The 25,068-nt window shown below is 43.6% G+C and overlaps 1 protein-coding gene across 2 annotated transcripts; it reads right to left on the bottom strand.

Annotated features, from left to right (window-relative positions):
- Positions 1 to 548: 548 nt before the first annotated feature.
- On the bottom strand, positions 549 to 14,887 carry sdc4 (syndecan 4). 2 transcript variants are annotated; one of them, XM_035388355.1, is made up of 5 exons: positions 14,614 to 14,887; positions 3,345 to 3,534; positions 2,989 to 3,020; positions 2,661 to 2,856; positions 549 to 2,362 (listed from the first exon to the last, which is right to left on the bottom strand). In XM_035388355.1, exons 1-5 carry the CDS (start codon positions 14,665 to 14,667, stop codon positions 2,211 to 2,213), a joined length of 624 nt encoding a protein of 207 aa, XP_035244246.1. In that variant the 5' UTR covers positions 14,668 to 14,887; the 3' UTR covers positions 549 to 2,210. The 2 variants fall into 2 exon arrangements, with proteins under 2 accessions (XP_035244246.1, XP_035244247.1); XM_035388356.1 differs by having other exon boundaries at positions 3,345 to 3,531.
- Between the last annotated feature and the right edge of the window lie 10,181 nt (positions 14,888 to 25,068).

Genomic DNA, 25,068 nt, shown 5'->3' with positions numbered 1-25,068 from the left:
TCTCCCTCGGCTTAACGGACGTGCTAAATTCAGGGAAGGAGGGATTGCACAGGGCCATTACCAGCTGCGCAGCCAAAGACACAGCTCTGTCCTGAGGGTCCAACTGCCAGCTCAACTCTGGGCCATTTAAAGTGGAGGATTGAGCTTCTACAGCGCATTCAATTACTAACTTAGGAGATGGATGCTCTCCGACTAACAACCGTTTCCACCCCAACCCTCCCCAATCAAAAGAACCTTTTTTTTTTTTTTTTTCTGATTGGCCGCTTTAATTCCAGTATGACTGACCATTTCTGTATTAATACTGAGCAAGGAGTCCTCGTGCCAATTAAAAATCATTGCCCTTCAGAGGGAACGGACCTACGACCGCGACTCAAAATGACGCCGCCCAATTAAGAGTTTGTTTACCCAACCAACCTTTACAACTTAATCAAGTTAACCAATCAGACAATGGATGAAAGGCGCTCTGCGATTAGTTAGCGACTCAGATGTTAAACCGATCAAAACACAGCAGCATTCAGCATGAGAATGGGTCAAATAATTTAAAAAGCTAACATGCATTAAAATAGCTTTATTTTCAAAGAAATCAGATCCTGCATGCAGAAATCAATGATTCATTGACTTCTCCACTGGTGAGTGATTCACATCTCGTGATGAAAAAGCAGCAGAATTTTTCCCCATGCGAATGACACATGGTTTAATTCAGAAGTAGCCCTGAAAATGACATTGCATTCCTTCTACAAAACATAAATATAAACTGCTTAAAAATGTCTAAAAGAAATACAAACTTTTACAAAATAAAACCTATTTGCTTCTGAAAATCTTGAACTAGCGTATATAAAAATTATTATTTTTTTCACATATACAACAGCTTAGAGTCCCAACCTGAAAAAGGCAATAAAATATTTCTGACAGTTAAATTAATACCAAAAAAAACAATTCTTGAACTAATAATCTATCAAACACTGAAATAGAGAAACATTAGTACTGGCAACTAGCATGGGTATTAAAAAAAAAAAAAAACATCCCACAAGGTCTCTTCTGAGGTTAAAAACAGAAACCCTGAATTCCAGGGTTTAAAAAAAAAAAAAAAAAAAAAGTTAATGGAACATTTCGGGGGGAAAATAATTTGGCATTTAAATATTTGGTAAATAAAAGTCTGCCAAGACAATGGCTAAGTACCAAGTTTTCTGTTTTTATTCAAATGGCTATATACAGATCCCTGGAGTAGAAAGTCCATGCGCAGCGTTTACGTTATCGTTTCCGCTTTCGTAGCGCGAAAGGTCTTTAACTGCGCCACTTACGAGATCGGGGGGGGGGGGGGGGGGGAGAGATAAACGACAGCGGTAACGATGCGTTAGTTTGACGTGCGCTACGCGCAGCCTCCGGTAAAGGTGTGTCAAAGCTTGCCTTGTCCGTACTGGGTGGAACGTAGGCGTACTCAACAGTCTGCGTTCTTGAGCGACCGTTGGTATATTCACAACCGCTGTCTTCACAAAGACACTTCGATTATTATATATATATTTTTTAAAGTTTAAAAACATCATTTAACACGAGTCATTTGTATCGTCATCATCGTTCGTTTATTTTTGGAAAAAGTGAGATTCCGTGAGATTCTAATTGGCAATAGGGGGGGGGGGTGGATTGCGTTTCGCCGCGCATGGACTTTTTACAATTCCGTTACAAAGAATTCGTTACCATGACATCGTCGCCTGTAGCACCAGTGTTGACGCAAACATCGGCGCCCACTGCACATTGAAATTACAGACTACCAGTGGTCAGCGCAGACGAGGAACAAGAAATGTCAGTACCGTCGTGGCGGTACCGTGCCAATTCACCGGAGGCGAAGGTCTCGATTAAATTCGTAGTGTTGCGTTACAGCGGGGAAGAGGGGGGGGGGGGGGGGGAACAGAACACGTGACACACTGGGATTCGCTGCAGGTTTAGGACAAAAAAAAAAAAAAAAAAAAACTTCAGGCCATTAAACCATCTTTCGTACCGCGGGAAGCCGTTCCATCGGCTCCTCCCTTCGTTATCTCGCGCAACGGGCTTGCTTCCCGTCCCCTGGGTTTGATCAATTGTTGCATCTAATGGTTGAAAGCACGGAAAGTGTTTTTTTGGTTCTCCCTCCCCGAGTGTGTGAGGTTGGAGAGCGGATAGTGGAGGTTGTTTCTGAGGCACTGTTGAAGGAGTCCTGAGAGAAGCACACAGTCTTACGCGTAGATCTCCGTGGTGGGAGCCTTGGTGTAGATGGGCTTCTTGCCCAGGTCGTAGCTGCCCTCGTCTTTCTTCTTCATGCGGTAGATGAGCAAGAGGATGAGGAGGATGGCGAAGAGCAGGCCCACTGCGCCCCCGGCGATCAGAGCTGAAGGAGAAATGGGAGAGTGGTTAGGCACGCGAGCGGCGAGGTTCTCACAGAAACAGAGATATCAGGATCCCTTACAGAAATATCATAGATGTCAGGATTCCACACAGAAACACCAGAGATATCAGGATTCCCTACATAAATATTACAGATATCAGGATTCCACACAGAAATATCATAGATATCAGGATTCCTCCCAGAAACATCAGAGATATCAGGATCCTCCTTGCCCAAAAATGATGTCTATGAAGTAGTCTGGCCTTGCGATGCGGGGGGGGGGGGGGGGGGGGGGGCTCACCTGCGAGGACCTCGGGCTTGCTGAACACGCCCTCCTCGCCAGCGTGGGCCATCAGCACGTTGGGCGGCGCGTTCTCTTGCTCTGCAGCCACACGCGGAACCACCTCGTTATTCCACACGTCGTCGTTGTCGTTGGACTTGGGCTTGGGCCACACAGGCTTATCCTTATCTGGGATATCGTTGTCAATCACATCAGGCTAAGGGGGAGAAAAAAGCAGGTGTTACACATGAATACATAAACATTCACGCATTACATTCAACATAAATGAGAAATAAATATTTATACAAATATAAAGTATTAAATGATATGATAAGTATAGCAATGGTACCTTGGTGGGCACAACGTTGATCATTTCGTTGTCTGTTGGATGAAGAGAGCAATTAAATTGATTAATACAAAGAGAACAGAACAATGGCATTAATTAAATCCAACTAGGGCCCTGTGTTTGGGGTGCTGAAATAGGGCCCTCTCAATGTTATCAGTAAATCACAGTCACCCTAGTCAGTGATTTCAGTTATTAGTTTCATGACTAAACAATTTAACGATGACGGACTGTCAGCCAACCCCTTACCCAAATGTTAAAAAGTCAAAGAAACAAAAAAATAAACATCAACCTTCGAGGGCTAGTAGCAGTTCAGGAATCTGTAGTTCTTCACAGCGACATCAAAAAAAAGAAACACTTACCCCCATCTCCGGATCCTGAGAAGTCGTCCTCGTCGTCATCGTCCTCGTCGTCGTCGTCATCCATGCCGTACTCAGTATCTTCGTCATCGTCGTCGTCGCCGAAGCCGAAATCTCCGGATGAGACCGGCTCGTCCTGCGGCCCGTCGGTCTGAGACTTTATGGGCATCCATGTCTCCGTCTCCCGTACCTGCTGATCGCAAGACGCACACGCCCGTTAGAAGGCTCGCGCTCCAGCCATTAAAATCAAACAGGCCCAAACAACAATAACCATCTGTGACAATAACCTGTGACACGTACTGAAATACTGTGTTTCATCCAGGTCATTACTGCATTAAGTCCTAAAATGTTTGCATCCATATTATCATCCTCACATTTGGTTTTTGCAGGTCATACGGTCGGTCTGGTACGGCATTGCTCGTTATCTTATCTACATGATAAGGGCTGGCTGAGTAACTGTGCGAGTCAGACACCAGTGCATCACCGGCAGGAATCTTCCAGAAACTCCTACGGGCCTTGAGCAAAAAGCACAAAGGGAGTGTGCAGCTGGACGGTGGGAAACTAAATGTTACCCCCCTAACGAGGCGGTTGTCCTTGGTACCGACTCGCACGCGGTTGCGTAACCTCTGTAGAGGGTGTGAAGGATTGCCGTAAATAATGCTTCTTAGCATGCTGTTGACTTTGTGAGCAGGCAAGCCCTTTCTGCGTAAATAAACGGTTCTTTTAATAGGATCAAGCGTGAAGAGTTTCCCCCTCTTTATTACAAGACAAGGGTGGATTTTTCCTTCTCAACCCAACACTTGAATAAGCCAGATTTTGTGCAAATATACAAGTCACTGTCCTTATCATATTTCAATAAAAATATTACAAACCTATTGCACAAGATTTACACTCCTGTGGAAAAAAAATCTATTTTGACTGATCTAAAATGTCGGCAGACACAAAGAACCAATTATTTTAATAAATCCGGTTCACAAGTCCTAGGGGAAATGTCTGTGTAGAGTTCGAAGGTCAAACAGGAAGCGAGTGATCTTTGCCCTTTTCTATTGGCTCCACAGGTAAGACTGGAAGCAGCTGACAGGGGGTGGGCCAAAGAGGCTAACTGTCTTCCTGATTAGCAGCTTGAGTGGCAGCCAGTCCCCCGCCAGTCTTTGATGGCGTTTTAATACGTTCATTTTGTTCCCAGTTTTCACTTCCCCAAAAGCCCCAGGTGTGGTACTTGATGAAAGAGCCCTTATTTGTGGAAAATTCCAGCTCTCGTTGGTAGGCCCTTCCACTTGTTGACTTGCACAACTTTTTGCACAGCAATTACATTGAATCCATTCATAGAGCTGGATATATACTGAAGCACCGCAGGTTAAGTACCTTGCTCGAGGTTACAACGGCACTGCCCTACCGGGGAATCGAACCAGTTACCACTCCAGATAGACAGCTGTTGCTCAAAGACCTCGGTCTCGCTAATCACATTAGCGCGCTTTAAACCGTTGCCGATGGGGGCAATCGAATTATCGGCAGCAAACGAGATTAAAGGGAGCCGTCTTTGTGAGCGAGGCATTTACATTTTGCACAGGGGGGACCGGGGTGAAAAAGTGTGAAGTGGAGGAAGGGGAAAGGGGGGGGGGGCGCGTGGCGGCAGCGGAGGATTCCTGAAGCACATTTAGGCAGAACGTGTTTGGGCTGAAAGCTGCCGCCTCGAATGCGCGCCCCGTCAGATAGCATCGGGCGGTCGGGTTAGGGGCCGGTTGCCGAGCGATGAGGAGGCGGCGGCGGCGGCGGGCACGGGCCGCTGGTTAAACCGCACCTGGCCCGGCTGCGCAAACACGCGCTCCGTCTGCGATCGAAGCGACAGTCCTGCATTATTCATTGTTCCTCTGCGCTGGGGGGTGAGGGGGGGGGGGATCGCTTCTGCATGACTGCACACGGCTTTCTGAGGACTCTGTTCTGGGAGCCAGGTGGTCCACAGACCGCCCGCTCTTTTATGTAAACTTTACAAGACTCCTGTCTTTAAAATAAACGTATTTCTTAATAAAATAAAAATGTTCAAATAAGCAGGGTGTTTACAGATCAGGCAAGGAAACTGCAGCGATTCTACACAAGTCAATGATTCTCTACACTATGATGGATAGTAGGCCAGTTGTGTACGAGGTCAGTGTGGTTTTATTCTTCACTTGGAGGCTGCATTAATGTGGGGGGGGGTTGTAGTACAATCTGTTTTTGGAAAGGGATGAAATCAGCCACTGCAGTGCGGTCTTTCAAAGTCCAATCTGCAGTCATTTGTGAGCTTTCTGAATCTACAGCAAGACCGACTGAGGTGAACTTTTTGTAAAGCAATGTTGATCTTCTCGTACAATATGTGCTCAAAATCTAAAAGGACTTTCAGTGCTCAGGCATCTGAACATGGTGTTCATCTCAACAAAGGCCCTCCACACAGGTGTGGTTGGCCACCTTCTCCTGCCTTTTCACTTCCTCTCGAGAATAAAGACATCCTGTTCCAGTCTCCACTTCTGCACCATGATCTCTATTCTACGGTATGTCACATTCACCATGATCTCTCCATTCTACAGTACGCCACATTTACCATGATCTCTCCATTCTACAGTACGCCACATTTACCATGATCTCTCCATTCTACAGTTCACCCCAAACACCATGCTCTCCATTCTACAGCACGCCCCATTTGTGGAATGAGCCATTTCAGCCAATTAAGTTCCATTTGGCTTCAAGAATTCACAGCATATCTACTAAATCCATTCCTTTTCAGACACACCTGAAACGTCTGCGATTTCACAATAGCGAAAACACGCTCAACATGGGCACCAAAGACAAAGGACCAAGGACCAGAGCATCTACTGCCCCTCTGAAGGAGGATCGAAGCTTCTACTGCTTTTGCGTTTTGTTTCGGCTCAACAGCTCACAGGTTATACGGGGTGAGAGCCGGGCATTCCTCCTTCCCTGCCGGAAGCATTCAGACACACAAAAAAAAACAAAAAAAAACACAACCCTCGAACAAAAAAAAAAAACCCACATTCCTGCTCCAGTGTTGACTCTGTGGAGCCACCACGTTATCATGTTTTTCCTCAGATCACCCTGACAACACGCAGGCCTGCGTAAAGGGAATTTCAGACGTGAACATTTGACACAAACAAGTAAATTCTGTGCACACAAAATTCAAATGCAAAGTCCATGAGAGAACCGCTTCAGGCTGCTCCTAGTCCTATCAGTAAGACAGGGGCGGTTGAAGTGTTCAAAAGTTCAAATGCGTTCCCCGGCAACGCTGTGGACCAGCGAGACGCATTACCCACAATTCAGGCTCTCATCTGTTAGAAACGAGGTTCCCAGAGCCAGCTACTGTGTGCGATTGAAACAAACGAACAGCTACGTTCGAAAACGAGAACGCAAAAGGCCTAGCCGGCAAAATGCATCTGGCACATCTACATGCCAACAGCCCAAGTGAGCGGCCTTTGATTTGCCTTCATGGCTAAAAGACAAAATCAGCGGTTAAGAACGCGGATGTAATTAATGCTGGAGTGCGGCTTTGTTCTCCTGAAAGCCCTGATTGCAGCACAACACCTACTTAATTCTGTTAACCGCAGGAATCATCACACAATCAGCGCCTCACCATTTTCAGGGCAGCCATTACCACACAGCCGCTGCTTCAGTCCCTTAATGGCGGTAGGCAAACACTACGCAGGCAACCTGCATGTTTGCTTACCTTGGCGTACGACCCTTTGAAACAACGGCAGGCTATATTATGTTGAAGGCATAAACTTGTGTTCAGCAAGTACACGTTATCAGAAGTTGCATAACAAAGAAAGATCCAACATAAATCAGACCAAGTTATAGGCTATATGCTTGAACAGGCTATTTGCGGCCTATTAGAATCAGACTTAGTTACAGTGATGTGCCCAACTCAGCAATGGAATTTTATCACTTGGCCTTCCACTGAAGGCAGTCTTCGTCGCTCTGGTTACCACACACGCGTTTCCGATTCAAAAAGCAAGGAGAGCACAGCGGTGGACATTGGGCCTATTTTGAGCCATTTTCAGGCCCACTCGTTTCCAACGCTCACTGCGAGCCACTGCAGACCACCCGTTTCCAAGGCGACTGCTTGAGAAGAGAAAGGAAATCAAACCTAATCGCTCAGAAAGGTAGACCTACGCTAATTCTGCATTGGCCTCTGTAACATTCATTTCTTATGAGGCGATTGGAGAAACCACATTCCTATCAATGCTGCACCTGCCATTTTAAGACGGGGGACGGGCGCACCCCCTCCTTGATCTTCTCAGTATTTTGGTTACTGCTGAGCCGGGGCTGTGGTCTTTGATACAGAGCAGCAATGAAAGCACCCACGGGCCTGTAGGAGTCGATGCGTGCTGAAACTAGCGTGGTTTCCCCATTCTTTCAGTTTCCTCTCAAGCTTTGAAATGTCAGGCAGAAACACCGCACACAGAAAAAGTCCCCACAGCTCATGACGAGATGATTTGATTAAAGGAAGCAACCTTTAAAAAGAGAACCGTAGAACTTTCCCGTCAGGCGAGAAGAAACTGTTCGGCTCTTCCCCGTACCATCAACCACCTGTGACTAGCACAAACAGCGAAGTCAGGACTCGGCAAGCTACTGAGAACAGAAGTGCTAACCGCACAGTCAGAAACACTACTGCTAACAGCATAGTCAGAAACACAAACGCTAACAGCACAGTCAAGACGATCACTGCTAACAGCACAGTCAAGAAGTCCACTGCTAACCGCACAGTCAGGAACACAAACACTAACCGCACAGTCAGGAACACCAATGCTAACAGCACAGTCAGGGACACAAACAATAACAACACAGTCAGAAACACCACTAACCACACAGTCAGGAACACAAACGCTAACAGCACAGTCAGGAACACCACTGCTAACAGCAAAGTCAGGAACATCACTGCTAACAGTACAGTCAGGAACACAAACAGTGTGTTTGTCAGTCAGGAACACAAACACTAACAGCACAGTCAGGAACACCACTGCTAACAGCACAGTTGGACGAGGCCCATAATGCTCGCAGCCTGCAGTTCTCCACTGGGAGGCGGTTGTAATGTAAATGTGGCAAACAGCCAAGTGAAAAGTGCTGTTGCCAAAACGAAGAGGTGCCGCATTACGGATGACCTGTCCGCATTGGTCCCCAATGGGAAAGCACTGAATGCTTGCTTAGCACACAGCATAAGGTCAGCCAGCTTGCACGGATTACAGTTTACATATGAAATGTCTACAATTACATTTTGATACAATTTGGGTCTGGCGTGCTTGCACATGTATTGCCTTGACTACAGACGTGTCGTTAGAACAAAACATTTTTAAAGCTGACATTTACTGATAGTGTACCAAAGCCAGCCTATATGGTGCTTGTGGAAAAGATATGTTCTCATTTTCTAGTGACTGAAGAGGAAGAGAGACACCAGGCAGAGATGATGACAAGAACTGGAATGTTAGTGCACCTGTATCACAGCATATGTGGTAGAATGTTAGTTCATACAACAACATGAAAAACTAAGATTAAGGGTATGGATTCTATGCTACAAAGGATTCCTATAGGTGCTATCAGGCCATTGCGTTTCCAAGATAAATGAGCTGGGATCAAGTTGCTGAAGGAATTCCTTAAGCTTGCCTGAGGTATGGCTGACCTAAAGCAGGTTTAGAAAAGGGCATCTTATGTTCAGCAGGGTAGTTCCTTAAATAATATATCTACACCAGTGCTGTCCTCAACAGTACCAGAACTACTTTAAAGCCATTTCAATCACTGCTGTGGAAGTCCAAAGGAACTCTGAGGTCAGATCAACCTAGTACACAATGTCAGACGATTTTCAGAAGGGGTTGGTTGTGTTCACGTCTGTGGCAATGCTGCCGGGTGCCCAGGCGACACACAAATTAACAAATTAGCCGGCCCAATCTTGCCTTAACACAGTGGGTTCAGCAACCCCCCAGGAACAAAATCCCTCCCATCTGCTAGCAAATTCCCCAGCATATGCCCCCTTTCAGATAATGGCCGCCTGTTTACGTAGCTCCAAGAAAGGCTCGGGAAGGGACCGGGGCACAATGGCGAAATATCTCCTTACAGTTTCTGATAAGGGACCTCCTCCAGCTGAAGGTCAAAAGTCTTTCAGTGTTTTCCATACCTGCGCTACAGGGTTTTTTTTTTCTTCTTCTTCTCTGCAAAGCACTGTTGACCAAAGGTTGCAACATAAAACCAAGCCAACCACAAGCACAGAGGTTTTCTTTCCTCACAAAAGAGAGAGAGAGAGAGAGAAGGAGGAATGCGAGGTTTGTATTGCAAGTGTGATCCAGCATGGTTGTAAACTGAAAAATGCCTATAATGTTCCGTGTAGATTTTTCAATTTGTGAACTGGATTCTGTGAAGTGGCCGATGGAATCGCCCCCCACCACCACCACAGTGACCCTACACTGGCGACAGGGGTGCAATGCACCCGCCCGCCCTCCGGAAGGACAGACGGACGGACGGGCGCGGGCCCCCGCCTTTAGCACGTATACCCCACGCTCGCCTGTCGGGAGAGCGCCAGATTCCTTCCACCTTCGCCGCTCTATTAATAGCGCCGCATTTTCAACCTTCTCAAATGTGAGAGAGAGAGACAGAGAGACGCTCGTCTCCCTGTCCCCTGCGCCCCTCCGTACCGAACGGCATTTTAACCGCGGGAGGACGCGCGGACGAGGACGGGCAAGTTCGTGGAGGCCCAACGAACGCGAGCGATGCACAGTTCTGAGCAGTTCCAGTGTTCTGGAGCGCTACGGAAGTACAGCTGGTCCTGGTCCCAAAATCCACACGAGCCACAGCTGTAACGTCCATCGCCCGGGTTATTTGGACATCAGTAAAGCGGCGTCGGTGGAAAAAAAACAACTGCAGAACAAATAGTTTGAGTCACGTTTACTGGCGGTGGGCTGAGTCATGGGGCCAGAATGCAACCTGGCGGTTGACTAATCCCAGTGGAGCCGGTGGAGACTCATCCCCGCGTGTCCGAGGCTTGTCCGGTCCCGCGCGGGCCTCAGGTGATTCACTGCTTTAGCTGGGAGATCAGAAAGTCAAATTTGCCCCCGCCCGAGCGCTCTGGAAGTCCTCTCGTGACTAATCGCATTCCCTCGGTGGCGGGTCATTGCATCGCTTGTGCAAGCAGAAGCGTTTCTGGACAAAAGGCAACGGGCCGTACGGAACGTAATGGCTCCGCTCTCATCTTGTGCTCATTTGCTGGCAGTTAAACTTTTTTTTTTTTTTTAGATGTTTTTTTACTGAGCAGTACATTCACCCCCTAACACAAGCACACAAAGCAGTAATCCCCTCAAAGACATTAAACTGAAGGGATTTATTTTGTTGAGCCTCTTTTCCAGTCTGCACCCCCAGAGCAGCACTGGAATACTGATTATTAGCCAAACTGAGGTTGATTTTTAGCACTGATTAAGAGCCAAACTGAGGTTGCTTTTAGCACCGATTAAGAGCCAAACTGAGGTTGATTTTAGCACTGATTCAGAGCCAAACTGAGGTTGATTTTTAGCACTGATTCAGAGCCAAACTGAGGTTGATTTTTAGCACTGATTAAGAACCAAACTGAGGTTGATTTTGGGCAGTAAAACTCCCTTCTCTAAAGCTCTCCATTCCCTTCAGTCTCTTGGATGATTTATCTCTGAAAACACTTTGAGCAAAGAAGTCTTTGTTCTTTTTTTTTTCTGTGTAACTGAATTAAAGCACCTCAGGCCAAACTAAGAGTAAATGACTTTCCCTCATGACAAACTGACATTTTTGAGAGGTGCTCATTTCCAGATTTAACACCTGGACAGTGTGGGTGGCTCATTTAACCATCGGCATTTAGGGGAGTTTTGATTTCATCTGCAGAAGGCACCATGGTAAGGCAGCCATTTTGTGACTGCATCATTGGTGGGGGGGTCAAAAGCATGAAACCAATTAATTTGAGATGGCTACTATGGCTACAGCCACACTGAGGCCAGGACTCTACCATTATCGCTTCCTCTCATTGAGTAGTGAAAAATGCACTGGTGACGCATACAAGCACCCAATATTAAAACAAACAGAAAATTACGATCAGTCCCCATCTTCCCAATTCAAGAAGGTCGGCTGTACTTGTGCCTTGCAAATGTGGCCAACGACTTTGAAACCGGCAAAGTGAAATAATAAAATTCTTAACTCCTTTAGCCCGAGCTGGGAACAAAACCCTCTCTCTCGCTGCCAACATTCCACCCTGCAAAGGGATTTTATAGCCCAGTGGACAGCAATGCCGCAGCCATAATTACATCCTGGTGAAGTATTTATCATGTTCTCGCCGCGGCCTTTCACTGGCATTGAATTCAGCCCATCAGGCAAAAAAAACAGCCTCATTCTCGTGCAAATGACCTCGGGACGCTTTATGCAAGAACCGCATTCCAACCGCACGCTGCAAAACCGCGGAGGACCAACAGACAGCACCGGTCATCCTGAAAGCTGACAATGGCCGATGGGGAGAAACAGGTCGATGCCCGGGCATTTCAGCGAAGAGGGGAAGCTTTTAGCGGTTCACTTGCAGGAAAGCGTCGCCACTTTCCCTTCGAGAGTGCGGCTGCGGCGGCCAAGGGCATCGCCTCCGGCTCCGGTAACGGACGCGATGCGGGACGTAATGGATACGGTGGGAGAGGGGAAATGCCGAGCGTTTTGTCGGCTGGCGATCCTGGGCGCAGGACGGAATGAAAAGCAGCGCAGCAAACATGGTCTCGCTCGCGGCGCAGAGAAAATTCCAGCAGACCGGCTGGGTTTGTTACATTTGACTATACAAAACAAAACGGGCGGGGTAAAAGACCGAAGAGTGGAGCAGCAGCAACGTTTCTGCTCGAGCCTCTCTCTCTCTCTCTTTCTCCGGCCCGCTGGACGGGCGGGAGGGCCGATGAAAAAAGCCGGGACCATTTAAATCCGCCCAAGTGTGCGAAATCCCACAAGAGGGCCGGTCAAGGTCAGCAGGGGTCAAATTCCAGAGGAAAACGCGAAAGGGAGCGAGGCCGGGCTTCGGCGGGGCCCTGAGGAATGTAACAGACTCAATTCTACGCTCAGTGGTGCTTGAAAGTCTTGCTGAATCCAAAAGGCCATGTGGGGTCTTTTGATGTGTACGCAAGAACAAAAATCCCCTTCGGGAAAGGAGAGGAAACCAGCCCCAGCTATTCAACGACCGAACAGAGGCATTTTCACCCACCTCCGGTTTTCATTCCATACTTGGATGTCGCTCAAACCGCTCGCTTAATTGAAGTTTAAGACTAAGACTGAGGCCATCTGATGTGTTGTCCGCTTAGCCTCGTGTAACGCAGATCACAGAGCAATTAACCAAGCTACTGGGCTAATAACAAGAATACAGAATAGAGTATAGCCCTGGTGTGAACTTAGTCGTAGCTGGATGGCGAGCACTCAGACAAAAACTCCCCTGTCTCTTGTGCAGATGGTGAGGGTGTGAGGTACGCGTATCCAGGAAGGTTGTTATACGGCCGTGGAATTTAACTGCATCTGTCCTTGGCTGCAAAGTTGGCCAGTCACACGGGTGGCCTCTGTTCTCCTCCCATCCCATTCCATTCTATTCTAGCACAGACCCGTACTCACGACAAGGAGAACATTTGCACACAGAAGCACAACTCCCAATGGTCCTAAAGAAATGGTCTAAAAACAACAGCATGATCAGGTGGTCCAAAGCAAACAAACAGGCAACCAACTTTACAACAAACATACCATTGTTTGGTTGACATCATTACACTAAATTTTAGCCATTAGGGGGTTGTTATTATAATCAAGCCCCCTAATCTGCTGCTGTGTTGTGGCATTTCACAGTAATGGAAGATTCCAGCAAGTCCTATCATTCCCTTGGAGCACTCAATGATGACGCAACGAGAAGACAATTCCAATTTAAGAGTTTCCAAATGGCCGGTAAACCCTTATATGGAAATCCCATGGCACAGAAAATGTCACTCGGATGTCACAAAATCAAACATGCATTTTAAAAGCAGGGCTAGGTTTTTTTTTCCAGATTGGGGGGGGGGGGGGGGGGAGGATTCTCCTCCTAAAGCTGGAGCTAACAAAATTATTTGGGGTTAATCATGGGACACAACTACTGCTAGAGGAAAATGGACGCGAGAGTTAAAGGTCCAGGGGTTATATGATCATTTTAAAGGCAACGTTGGACTTCCTACGAAGCTCAGTGCATCTTTCAAAATAATTACACACCACAATCTTGCGAATCGGCAAGCAAAAACACACTTGACAGTCGCATTTCGTAGGCAAAATTAGCAACTGTGACAGAGGCGAACTAGTCGTCCTTAGCCATGATACTAACTAGCGAGTTAGCTAGCAACCCATCCATCCTCCAGCCAGTTGACAAGATAGTAAGATATTTTCTTGAGTTCTTCACACAAAGACTATCCAGCAAACTATGATTTCAGCTGAATTTTCCCACAACACTAGCGACATTGTATGTTCAAAACAGCAGCCACTAGGTTATCAGGACACTGGTCATTATGGTAAAAACCCCTCGCTAGCCTAGCCAAACCTAAAACCTGTAGCTATGTAGCCGACTAGCCTGCTTCCGAACTATAGCGATGGCGGGACGGTAATTAGTAGCTAGTCCGTGTCTGGACATTGGCTAGCAAACGAAGGCCTTTCTACATTTTGATTTAGTTTAGTGACATTCTCTTCAATAGTCTACTGCAGTTATCCTTAAAAAGCATTAAAACAAAGTTAGATAGTAGACTAAACTACTTTTTTTAACACCGAAGGTCACAGCTAGCTAGTTGCCACATCCAGCCATGTCGCATGGACGCAGCAAATGAAACATTATCAGCTGGGCAACAACATTGTAATACTTGCTAGCAACTAAACGCACACAGTAAACCAGATAGGCTACAGTAGCATTTTTTTCAATATTACTATCGGTAGTATAAAACAACTACGATGGCGAGCACATCTACCATGTTAGTCCAGTATGATGGCTATCTTAACAGTAAGCGAAAAACTTTCAGAGTGGTCAAATCCGCACAAAAGACCCACACGACCGTGCTAAATAAGACGCAGGCTGGCTAACGTTAGCGAATCATGTTTGGGCACTTGCCAGTTAGATTCTTTAAATAGCAGAATTAGACTGTAATAGGAGAGGAATTAAATTAACTAGCTAGCTCAAAAACAATCGTATTTCTTACAAACGACTAGTCATAGTACGTGTTGGAAAAGGAGAAGCTAATTAGCGAAATGACTTCGATTTACTTACCGACTCAGCATACACCGCCACGAATAAAAACAACAGGAGCCAAACTTTTTGCATGTTTCCCGAATCTTCGTATCAACAGGTAGTTAATGATAGCTTAAATTTGCTGGTATAAACCTTAAAATGAGCTACAGAAAGTGGCTTCCAGATAACGTACGATTGATGGTCCCTAAAATAAAAAATCTCACTGTTTCTATGACACTTTTATAACTTAATCCTTTATATACCTACCCTACGCAATAGCTTTTATCGACTGGTGAGAACTTTAAACTGAACTCCCTATATTTTCGTCGTGCAACGTGACTACCCCTCCCCTCACATGAACAACCACCAATAGGAGCCATAGCTACTTTCCTTTCGTCACAACCGTTACCGTAAATGCGTCCACGGGGAGCAACACATCTTTCTTTACTACGTTTTATTAAAAACATATAGCGTGAAATTACTGATGTTTTCATTTGTATTCTACAAAAGTAAAAATACCATGTGTCACATCAGTTGAGAATGAATGGCATCAGTTATTTGTTACTTACTAAAACCTATAGGCTAAATTATAAACTTTGTTGATTCACATAGTGTTCCTAAAACCTTTTTTTCATAATAAAAGGTATTGTTTAAGTATAATAGACTTGTTGAACATGCAGTTTGGATTTATTTGCTGGACAGGTGCGACGGCTGGATATTATAATTTCACGATAAATTGGCCTACATATAACCGTTTCCCTTTCACTGTTAAAAAAGAATATTGGTGATAACAATTTGGTAATAGGTACAGAGTTCCATTAACAGACCATTCCCACTGAGCCTCTATTTCAATATAGTTACATTACATTTCTCTTTCGGTTCGTTTTCTGACGATAGAAAACGAACAACTTTCCCGGCAAACGCCTGTATGGAAATTAGGTGGCGACTTTCAATTCTCGATGGAAATTTCAGTGACGCAATCTTCCGGAAAATTCTTACTTTGGGGAACTCCCCTCCCCAGATGCGTTAGAAAAATGAAACGGTAGGCCTACTTCATAGTTATAGCTAAGTCAGAAGGCACTTTTTTTTTTAAAGATCAGCAGGGGAAGTTAGAAAACAATAACACAAAGCGAGACACTTTTGACCTGAAGTTCTTTAACTTTCTTTGTCTTCGTTTTCGCTTTCTCATATTGTACTGCGGATGGCAGTAGAACTTCCTACCTTTGTAATAATAGCCTAGCAGTGCATAGACATATTATACGTAACACTATTACTTTTTGCGTTGCAATTTTGTGATTGACCTGTACATTAGTTTCGTATCTTAAAGCAATAAATTTGCGACTGGAATCTAGCTGATCGATGTAACACATTTTTTTAAAAATAACGATCACTGGCCACTGGTGATCAATATTGTTCTACAGAAGTGTTCGAATTACGCCGGGGACTGGCGGGGTCTGACCCCCCTAATTAAGTCGAAACATATATCCTTCTTACTTGTAATCTTAAATATTACAATATATTTCCCATCAGTGGGGTCACTAGGGTTGGTGTCTAGTGACGCCACTGATGGGAAATATTGTTGTTTTTACCTCTTTTGAGGGGGTCGAAGTCCTAATCCCCGCCGTAATTCGAACACTGATCTACAGAATCTGAAAAACAGATTGGCACCCCCGCACCTCAGTTCCGAATGGGCACGCAGTCTCTTGGGATCAAAGCTTTTTTCAGCACAAAAGGAGAAAAAACCCTTTCAAACGAACGGGAATGAATAGAATTGGGCGGGTTCCCTTAAAATTCCAGTTAAGAATTACATTTTTATATATGACTTAAGCAATGGAGCTAAGGGGTAGTAACACGATGAAGCAACCATGTGTTCAGCTGCAAAATACAGCGCAAATTAGTTGTCCTATCAGAACAGTACTGGAGCTCTTTAATTTTCTACACGCAACACTGGAATTAATTAATAACCTATTTAAATGTCCGATGCTAATTTAAATTGAATTAAACTACCCATTGCACAGCATGATTATTTAAATAAAATCTTTTTTATTTCTGCAGACACTGAGTGATAAACCACTGTCATAAAGTGAACTTTTGGCCTATTGTGATCAACTGTAAGCAAGTAAAATAATAACTTTTTTTTATTTATGTCTTGTGCCAATTTTTATCTCTGCAAATATTGAATTGCATTGTACTTTTAATTTAATGAACCAATGATCTATAGTCATCAAATGCCAAGAGAGGTTTTTTTCCCCAACCCATTAGCCTATATTTTCCTTCTTTACATTTTGTTTTTGTTATGTATGCACTAAGAATTTTGAAGAAATTGACCAAGTTCCTGTTTTAGTTCGCTTTAATAACTTTGTATAAACATACAGTTATTAAAGCATTTAGCAGCAACGCTGTGGTTAGTTCTAGCCAGGTTTAACCTGCCTGCAAAGATTAGCAGTTGAGTTGGCATGAATCATGGCCTTTGATTAGAATTCCACCTACTGCAAGCCCTTTTATCATTTATTAGTGTGACCGGATTCACATTACAGATAGCATAAACGGTGAGTTAGAGGTTCCTGGGAAGGATCATATTGCGAGATTTGTTTTTGCTGTGTGATTATTATTATAATGACTGTGTGTTTTATTAGAGAGTCCTAAAAGATTTTTTTTAAAAAGGCAGTATATGCAACGGCCCTTTTGCACAGTCACACGCAGATAAGGGGTTTTCTCACTTGCTTGTGTGGTTAGAAAGTCATTGATGTCCTTTGTGATTTGCTGTATTATACACATTTAAGTTTAAGGCTTGTAGTTATTCAAACCTCCATGAAGAGACTTAGTGAGACAAACAATTGTGATCTGATGCTGTGTGACTGCAGTCAGAATGTGATTGGTCAGAACCATCTGAAAGGCAGAAATGGCAATCTCTTCCTCATTTCTCATTTTAAAAAAAAACTCATTTTAATGAACTCTGTTGAATATCTCCACCCTTATAAACTGTTGCTGATGTCCTCTGCCACAGCCTGATTCTGCTAAGAGCTGGAGAACAGAAAGCCGGACTCTGCTAAAAGCATGACTGTAGAGCAATGATAACAGCTCTATCAACCCATATTTCCGAAGTTAGTTGTTGCAGCTTGGCACTAGATCACCTTAACAAATGAATTCATGGATGAACTAGTTTTATTTCTTTCATAACCCTGAGTATTGGGGACTGAAGCAAAGAGAATGTTCAGGTTCTGGCCCTGTAGGAGTGTAGTATCATGATCCCAGGTGGACCGATGTTGACATGTTTGACTACATCCATCCATTATCTATACCCGCTTATCCTGATCATGGGGGGTGCTGGAGCCTATGCCAGCGTGCATTGGGTGAGAGGTAGGAATACACCCTGGACAGGCCACCAATCTATCGCAGGGCACACACACCATTCACGCACACATTCATACCTATGGGCAATTCAGAGTCTCCAATTAGCCTACCTGCATGTCTTAGGACTGTGGGAACCCGGAGTACCCGGAGGAAACCCACGCGGAGGACATGCAACTCCACACAGAAAGGCCTTGCTGTGAGGCGACAGGGCTACCCACTGCACCACCGTGCCACCCCTGTTTGGCTACAATGCATATCAATTTAACTTTGTTCAAATGTTTGTTGTTGTTTGGTTGTGGTTGGGATTATTCCTGCTGTAGTTGAAAATGTAAGAGTGCCAATGTATATGGTAATGTTGAAACTAGAGTAATTATGTACAGGTAATCAAAATTAGAATTAGATAGTCAGGGCACATTATAGAATTATAAGGTGTGAACATCCAGTTGTAAATGCAGCATTCAGCATGGTCACCCACCATCTACTCATCTCCACACGGGCTGAGATGGGCATTTCTGGGACTGCCCTTTCTTGTTTGCCTGCTATCTTGCAGATAGGTCCTACCAGGCTGCCTGGAAGGTCTGTCTGTCTCTGTCTCTGTGCCTCATCTACTTGTTACAGGAATCCTGCAGGGATCTGTATTGGGGCCTCTTCTGTTCTCCATTTACACCAAATCTCTTAGCTCAGTCATTACTTCACATGGCTTCTTTTATCACATCTCAACATGGGTAGCCATGCATCACCTGAAGCTGTTGTACAACATCAGGAGGATTTGACCATACCTGACCATGTACTCCACCCAGTTACTCGTCCAGGCCATGGTAATCTCCCATCTAGATTACTGCAATTCCCTTATTGTAACCCACCAGCCTGTGCCATATAGCCACCGCAACTAATTCAAAATGCTGCTGCTCGACTTATCTTCAACCTTCTAAAGTTCTTGCATGCCACTCCCATGCTGAGGCCACTCCCCTGGCTACGAGTTGCAGCCAGGACCAGGTTCAAAGTCCTGACTCTGGCCTGCACTGCAGCCAACCGGACAGCCCTTGTCTACCTACCGGATATGATTCAACCTTGCACGCCAGCTCGACCACTCCGCTCGGCTGCAGCAGCGAGACTTGTACTTCCTGCCATCCGGGTGAATGGTTCTCGCTCATCCTGACCATGGAGCTTCTCCACCCTGGCTCCCCAGTGGTGGAACAAAGTCCCCATTCCTCTACGAACCACTCCGTCACTGCCCATTTTCCACCATAGTCTGATGACACATCTCTTCAGACTGTATCTTGACTAACCCTAACACTACTCCTCTGCAGCATTGCTCCCAATCTCGGTCACAGTCTTATATCACTTGTATTCTTGTATTTTGATCTTCTAGCACTTTCATGTCACATTTGATCTTCATCTAGCACTTTTGTGTTGCACTTGTACTATCCTCTTGATGTTGTAGCTCTTTACCATATCTCTTGTGATCATGTCTCACTTTTCTAGATTGACTCTCCATAACTTTACTGACTTAGCATATGTTTACTGCATGAACTAGACTTGATGTTCAAAGCTATACATAACTGATAAGTAATGAGAATTGTACCTCATTGGACCTGTGTTCTATAGTTGTTCCAATGACCTTTGGTACGCACTTATTTTATGTCCTTTGGTTTAAAATTGTAAAATGTAAATGTGATGCTAATTAATTAGTAATAATTTGTGATAATTTTTGAGAGTAATTAATGATTGTTCTAATAAAAATAGAAGAGATTATTACATAACAAATTAAGCAATGCTGTGATTGATTTGTGGACCCAAATGAACAATAATCAATGGTGATAACTATTATTGCATAAAAATACCACCAGCAACAGAAAACACTTTCCGTCAAGGAAATGCAATGTTTTTCAGTATATTGCAAATATGTTGACTTATTTAAAAATATAATGATAAATATATTTCACATATAACAGTTTTAAAATAAAATAATAAAAAAAGAAAATTTAAAGCCAACTCCAAAATTGGTAATAGTGGAAATAGTTACCCATACATTTTGAACTGCTTCAATATATTGATAATATGCTTTATTTCAATGTGTTTTCAGTATATTCCAGTGTCTTAAGACTTCTTAAGAACTAATTAGAAAATCAGAATGCACAGTCAGTTCCATGGCCTGTGTCTCAGCCTCAGCTGGGGAAGAAAATGTAATTCTTGTTCCCATATCAGAAACTCCATCGCTCTTTCATGCTGCGTCATGGAAATGTTAATTTTACACAAAGGCAAGCTACGTCTTTTTGTTTATTGAAAGTAAAATATGATTTCAGGAGCTATAAAGCTTTGAGATGTACAATAGTGTTATTGATACCCCAACGTGATACAATACTGTCAAAGTACATTACAAACGGATTTTAGTGGGCAGTTGTGAATGTGAGACACTGAAGGGGTTTTCCGGGATTAGCTCTCAGTCTGTGAGATGTTGTCTCTGTGTACAGAACATTTCCCCAGCCGATGAGATAAGAAAAGTCTATGAGATTAGAAAGTCCAATAAAGTCTGGTACATTCCCATTTAATTTTGATATAGCCTGGGGAGGCATGCCATTCTTTTGTATTACTTTGTTACATTGGCTCTTGAATGTTATTGAGAATATCAAACACATTTTCTTGTTTTATCTTTTTCCATAAGGTTGTGATTGTGACAATTCACCACCCCTATACCTCTGAAGGTGTAAATACGAACTGTCTGGAGCTCAAAAGAGGTTATATGTATTGTTTAAGGTTTCAGCTGTTATTTCAGTTTCATTAGAGCAGAATTGGTCCCTTTAGAACTGAAATACGCATTGTGTTTAATAAACCGGTTTTTCCGGTAGTATTGGTTTACCATAACTGAGTTTCCTCAATGAAGAAATACGTTCATATTTATTCAAATATGAAATGTGAAAGTAGGAGTTGTAGTTAAAGTTTGCCTGGGGAAACTAAATTTTCTGCATAAATTAACTGTTCAAAAAGAAGGAAAATACGTGTCAAGGAAGTGTGTTCAGTTGAGGATAAAGAGCACGTTCAATGCAGGTATGACTACCTGTGCCAGTCCCAACCCAATTAAACAAGGAAATTCCACTTGGAATTTCCTCATTTCCCCATGCATACAGACGGTCCGATATACTGTACGTTAGTGGAGACTGTGCCATAAATATTTGGAAAAAAAAAAACAAAAAACAGGACGTGATTCAGCCTGGGTGGTAAACATACGTTAAGTGAATAGTGAATATGTGCCACCCTCAAGATGCAGTGGAAAGAGTGTAGTTTAATATCACATGGAAATCAGTTCACAGCTCTGTGACAATGGAAACATGACTGGCAACAAACTTACAATATATGTAATAAGCATCATATACTTGCTCCATTCAAACAAAAAATACATTTTTACATGATGCCTTACATTATTATTACAACCTGTTAAATTGGCTTTATCTACTGGGGGGAAGAAATCCCTTGTACCTTCATTCTATTGTATCAGCTGTTGCCAGCACCATCCATCTCCACCTCTCCACCTCATTCCCTCTATTTTTAAAATGCATTTCTCTTGTCTTTGATGTCCAAAGACAACGTCCTTCTCCTGACCACGTCACTCCAGTCCAAATGTGTTAAAGATGACCAAATGCATACAATATTTCAAATGCATTATTCCGTAATTCTCAATGAAACTATATTTAATACTACATACAGACCTCCATAATGATTGAAACAAACTTATTTTTTTCTTGATTTAGCTCTTAACTTTTTTAAAGACAATTTTAGATTTGTAATCAAACAATTTAAATGTGATTAAACTTCAGATTCTCAGATATTATTAATGGGTATTAATAATTCCATGTAGAAATGACAGTACTTTTTATACATAGTACCTTCATTTCAGGGTGCCATAATGTTTGGGACAAATGGTTTCACAGGTTTTTCTGATTCATTGGATGTCTTCCTTACTGTAGGCATAAGAGAGCTTTTTGTATCTAGACTTGATTCTAGGCTTTTGATTTCCTTTGGAGTCTGTTGTCTGTCATTTTTCAACATGAAGACCAGATTTGTGTCAATGAAAGACAGAAAGGCATTATGAGGCTGAGAAATAAGAAAAAAATAGTCAGAGACCTCAGGCTTATCAAAATCAACTGTGTGGAACATTGAAAGAGCAATGTTCATAAGAAGAAAGAGCACTGCTGAGCTTAGTAATCACAAAGGGCTTGATAAGATCTGTACAGGTGATGACCAAAGAATTCTCACCTCAATATATAGAAGAAGCCCCAAACACCTGTCCAAACAGATAAAAAACACTCTTCAGGAACCAGGCCTGGATGTGTCAGTGACTACTGTTAGCAGAAGACTTCATGAACAGAACTACAATCGATATATTGAAAGATGCAAACCAGTAGTTAGTTGCAAAAACAGGATGGTCGAGTTCTGGAAAACGGTCTTGTGGACCGACAAGACCAAGATTGCCTTGTATCAGTGAGTGACGGCAAGAGCAAACTGTGGAGGCCACTGTGAAGGAGCTGCTCGTGATCCAAAGCACCCCCCCTCCAAACTCACGGGATGCTTCATCCCACAGCAAGACAATGATCCAAAACATACTGCTAAAGTAACAAAGGCATTTTTCAAAGACAAAGACTGTCCAAGTCATTCTCCCAAGTTGAATCCAACTGAACATGCCTTTCGTATGCTGAAGAGAACGCTAGCCCCCGAAACAAGCAGGAGCTGAAGACGGCTGCAGCACAGGCCTGGCAGAGCATCACCAGAGAAGATAGCCTGGACCAGGTGATGCCTATGGGTTTTCAAGCAGTCACCACACGCAAGCAATATGCGACAAAGTACAAAGCATTACAAGCATTTACAGTAACATTAATTTGTCCCAAATGTTATGGTGTGCTGCAATCAGGGGGGACTATGTATAGTAAGTGTTGTAGTTTCTACATGGTGAAACCAAGGTGTATAAATATAGCCTTAAATGAAACCAGAGAACGAGCAATTTAGTCACATGTGGATTGTTTACAAATTTAAAATAGCGGAACACAGAGCCAAATTAATGTACGGAGCCTAGAGTATAAGCGATATGAGTGGCTGCTTAGGGAAGTGTGTTTAATATATTTGCATACACACTTCCCTAAGCAGCCACTTACATCACTTGTACTCTAGGCTTCTGTAAGCCATGCGACATGCAAAAAAAAAAAACTTTCCTCCACAATCCCCTCCACAATACCCTACTGTAACCTACTGTTCATTAATTCAGTTAGCTAATTACAGATGTGTCACTGTTCTCCTAGAAACCAGAGCAACCACTGAGAGTAGCAGGAAACTCCCTGCCCAACTGTCTGTCATAACAATTCTATAATGCTCCCAAATTGATTTGTTTATCTGCCCAAGCATGAAAAAATACCTTCTCATCCATGCACATCAGAAACTCTAAAAGTGTTGTTGAGAGCAAGTAGAATGGTGAAGTTTTGTGTAAGACCCATTTCCGTTAGCTCTATTACAATAAGGATGAACCATTAAATATTAAATAGAGAACAATTCTCCTTCATTCAAATTTGAGCGAGAAAGCGTCCATAATTTAAATCATTAATATGATAGATATCGCATTTCATCCACTGAGTGGAGAAATTGAAATCCCGTTATAAAATGTTCATGGAAATGCACACTTGCCTATCTATAAATTTAAAGCTGACCATAAAAGGGTTTTCTAATCTAGAACAACCACAAGCACTTCAGGGAATTTTTCCAGTCTAAAAAGATCAGATGTTTTTGTTACCTCCCTTTCTCTAAAACAAAATAAATCAAGGTTCCAGAACCTATTCCTGAATGACTCCTGTTTCGGTAGCTTTGAAATAGATCTTATATGAGAAATTTGGTTATATCCAGAAGTATAAAAACCAATTGAATTGGTAAAATTCAAGATTCAGAATTATTTACAAGACTCTTTAAACCGAACTATTAGCAATATAAAAAGTTTGAGTCTGTGAAAAAATCATAAATAATATACCCAGCTGCAGCAGTTCCTCTTCTGCAGCATCACAATCTACTTGTGTGCTTAACTTAATAAGCTGTTACTCTGGAAAAGCAATTAAACAACGATTGAACCACACAGCACTTTGCATCTCCTTCTAAAAATTCCAAAGTCCATAACAGACATAAATGTGTGTCTGGCTGGGAGCTGTTTCATATCTTTTGCAGTGCTCAAAGCTCCTCCCACTGTTTGTGAAAAGAGGTCTTCTTTGTGCGAGTTCTACCGTGTAGCTGTCATAACTTTGACTTTAGACGACCCGCTTTTCAAAAGACCCTTGTGGGCAAGTGCGAACGTGTCGCCGTGTTCATTATTTCTATATGATGACAGTAAACATATAATGGACGTGTTAAGTTCTGGGCTCTTTGTCAAAGTGCCGTTTTCAGAGCGACGGGCCCTTCCATTTTAATGACAATGGCGTAAGTCATCAGGGGATCCTGTGGGGAAAGTAAGACGGTCGGAGTTCTCGTTTAATCTTTATTGTGTTGCGCGGCATTTACAACGCACTTGTCTTTACAAGCCGAGGGAAAGTTCCTCGCTTTGCATGAGAACTGGGCGCTTTATGTCCCGGTGAGGGGATGGGTCCTGCTCCGCTGGCCGTGCCGATGGGCGTGCGGGGGACGGCACAATAGGTGGCATTTAAGGACACCCTCGGTGGCGTGTCTCTTTGGCCCCCGGAGCCCAGACTGATCCACCCAGCTCGCCTCCCTGCCCCCACTTGTCCTTCAGTCATCCTGTGCTGCTCAGGGCTGATCGGAACAAAAGAAAAATGAAAGGCCAAGTGTGGGCAGAGCTCCATGTAGTACAAAAACAACTGCCAAAACGAGAAGCGATGCTCTTATCAGTAACTGCTTATTGTAAAACAACAGGCCAATATTTATATGACACGGGACACCCATGGTACTTCCTGGCTACTAGAAACCCTGGAATTTATGGGACACTGTATGCTGCCCTCTTCTGGAAGACAAAAATGGTCACCATGGGAAGTATGGGAGATAGTCAATAGCTTTTTCAGTGATTAACAGTTTTAGGCAAGCAATTATGAATACTTAATACTTATTATTTTTCTTCTGTTTGTTCTTCTTGCTAAAAAATTTACTTTGGCCTAGAGA

This window comes from Anguilla anguilla, chromosome 13, assembly GCF_013347855.1.
Source record: "Anguilla anguilla isolate fAngAng1 chromosome 13, fAngAng1.pri, whole genome shotgun sequence".
Classification (NCBI taxonomy): domain Eukaryota; kingdom Metazoa; phylum Chordata; class Actinopteri; order Anguilliformes; family Anguillidae; genus Anguilla; species Anguilla anguilla.
Note: the sequence above shows the minus strand (reverse complement) of the source record. Positions and strands in the feature narration are given on the sequence as shown.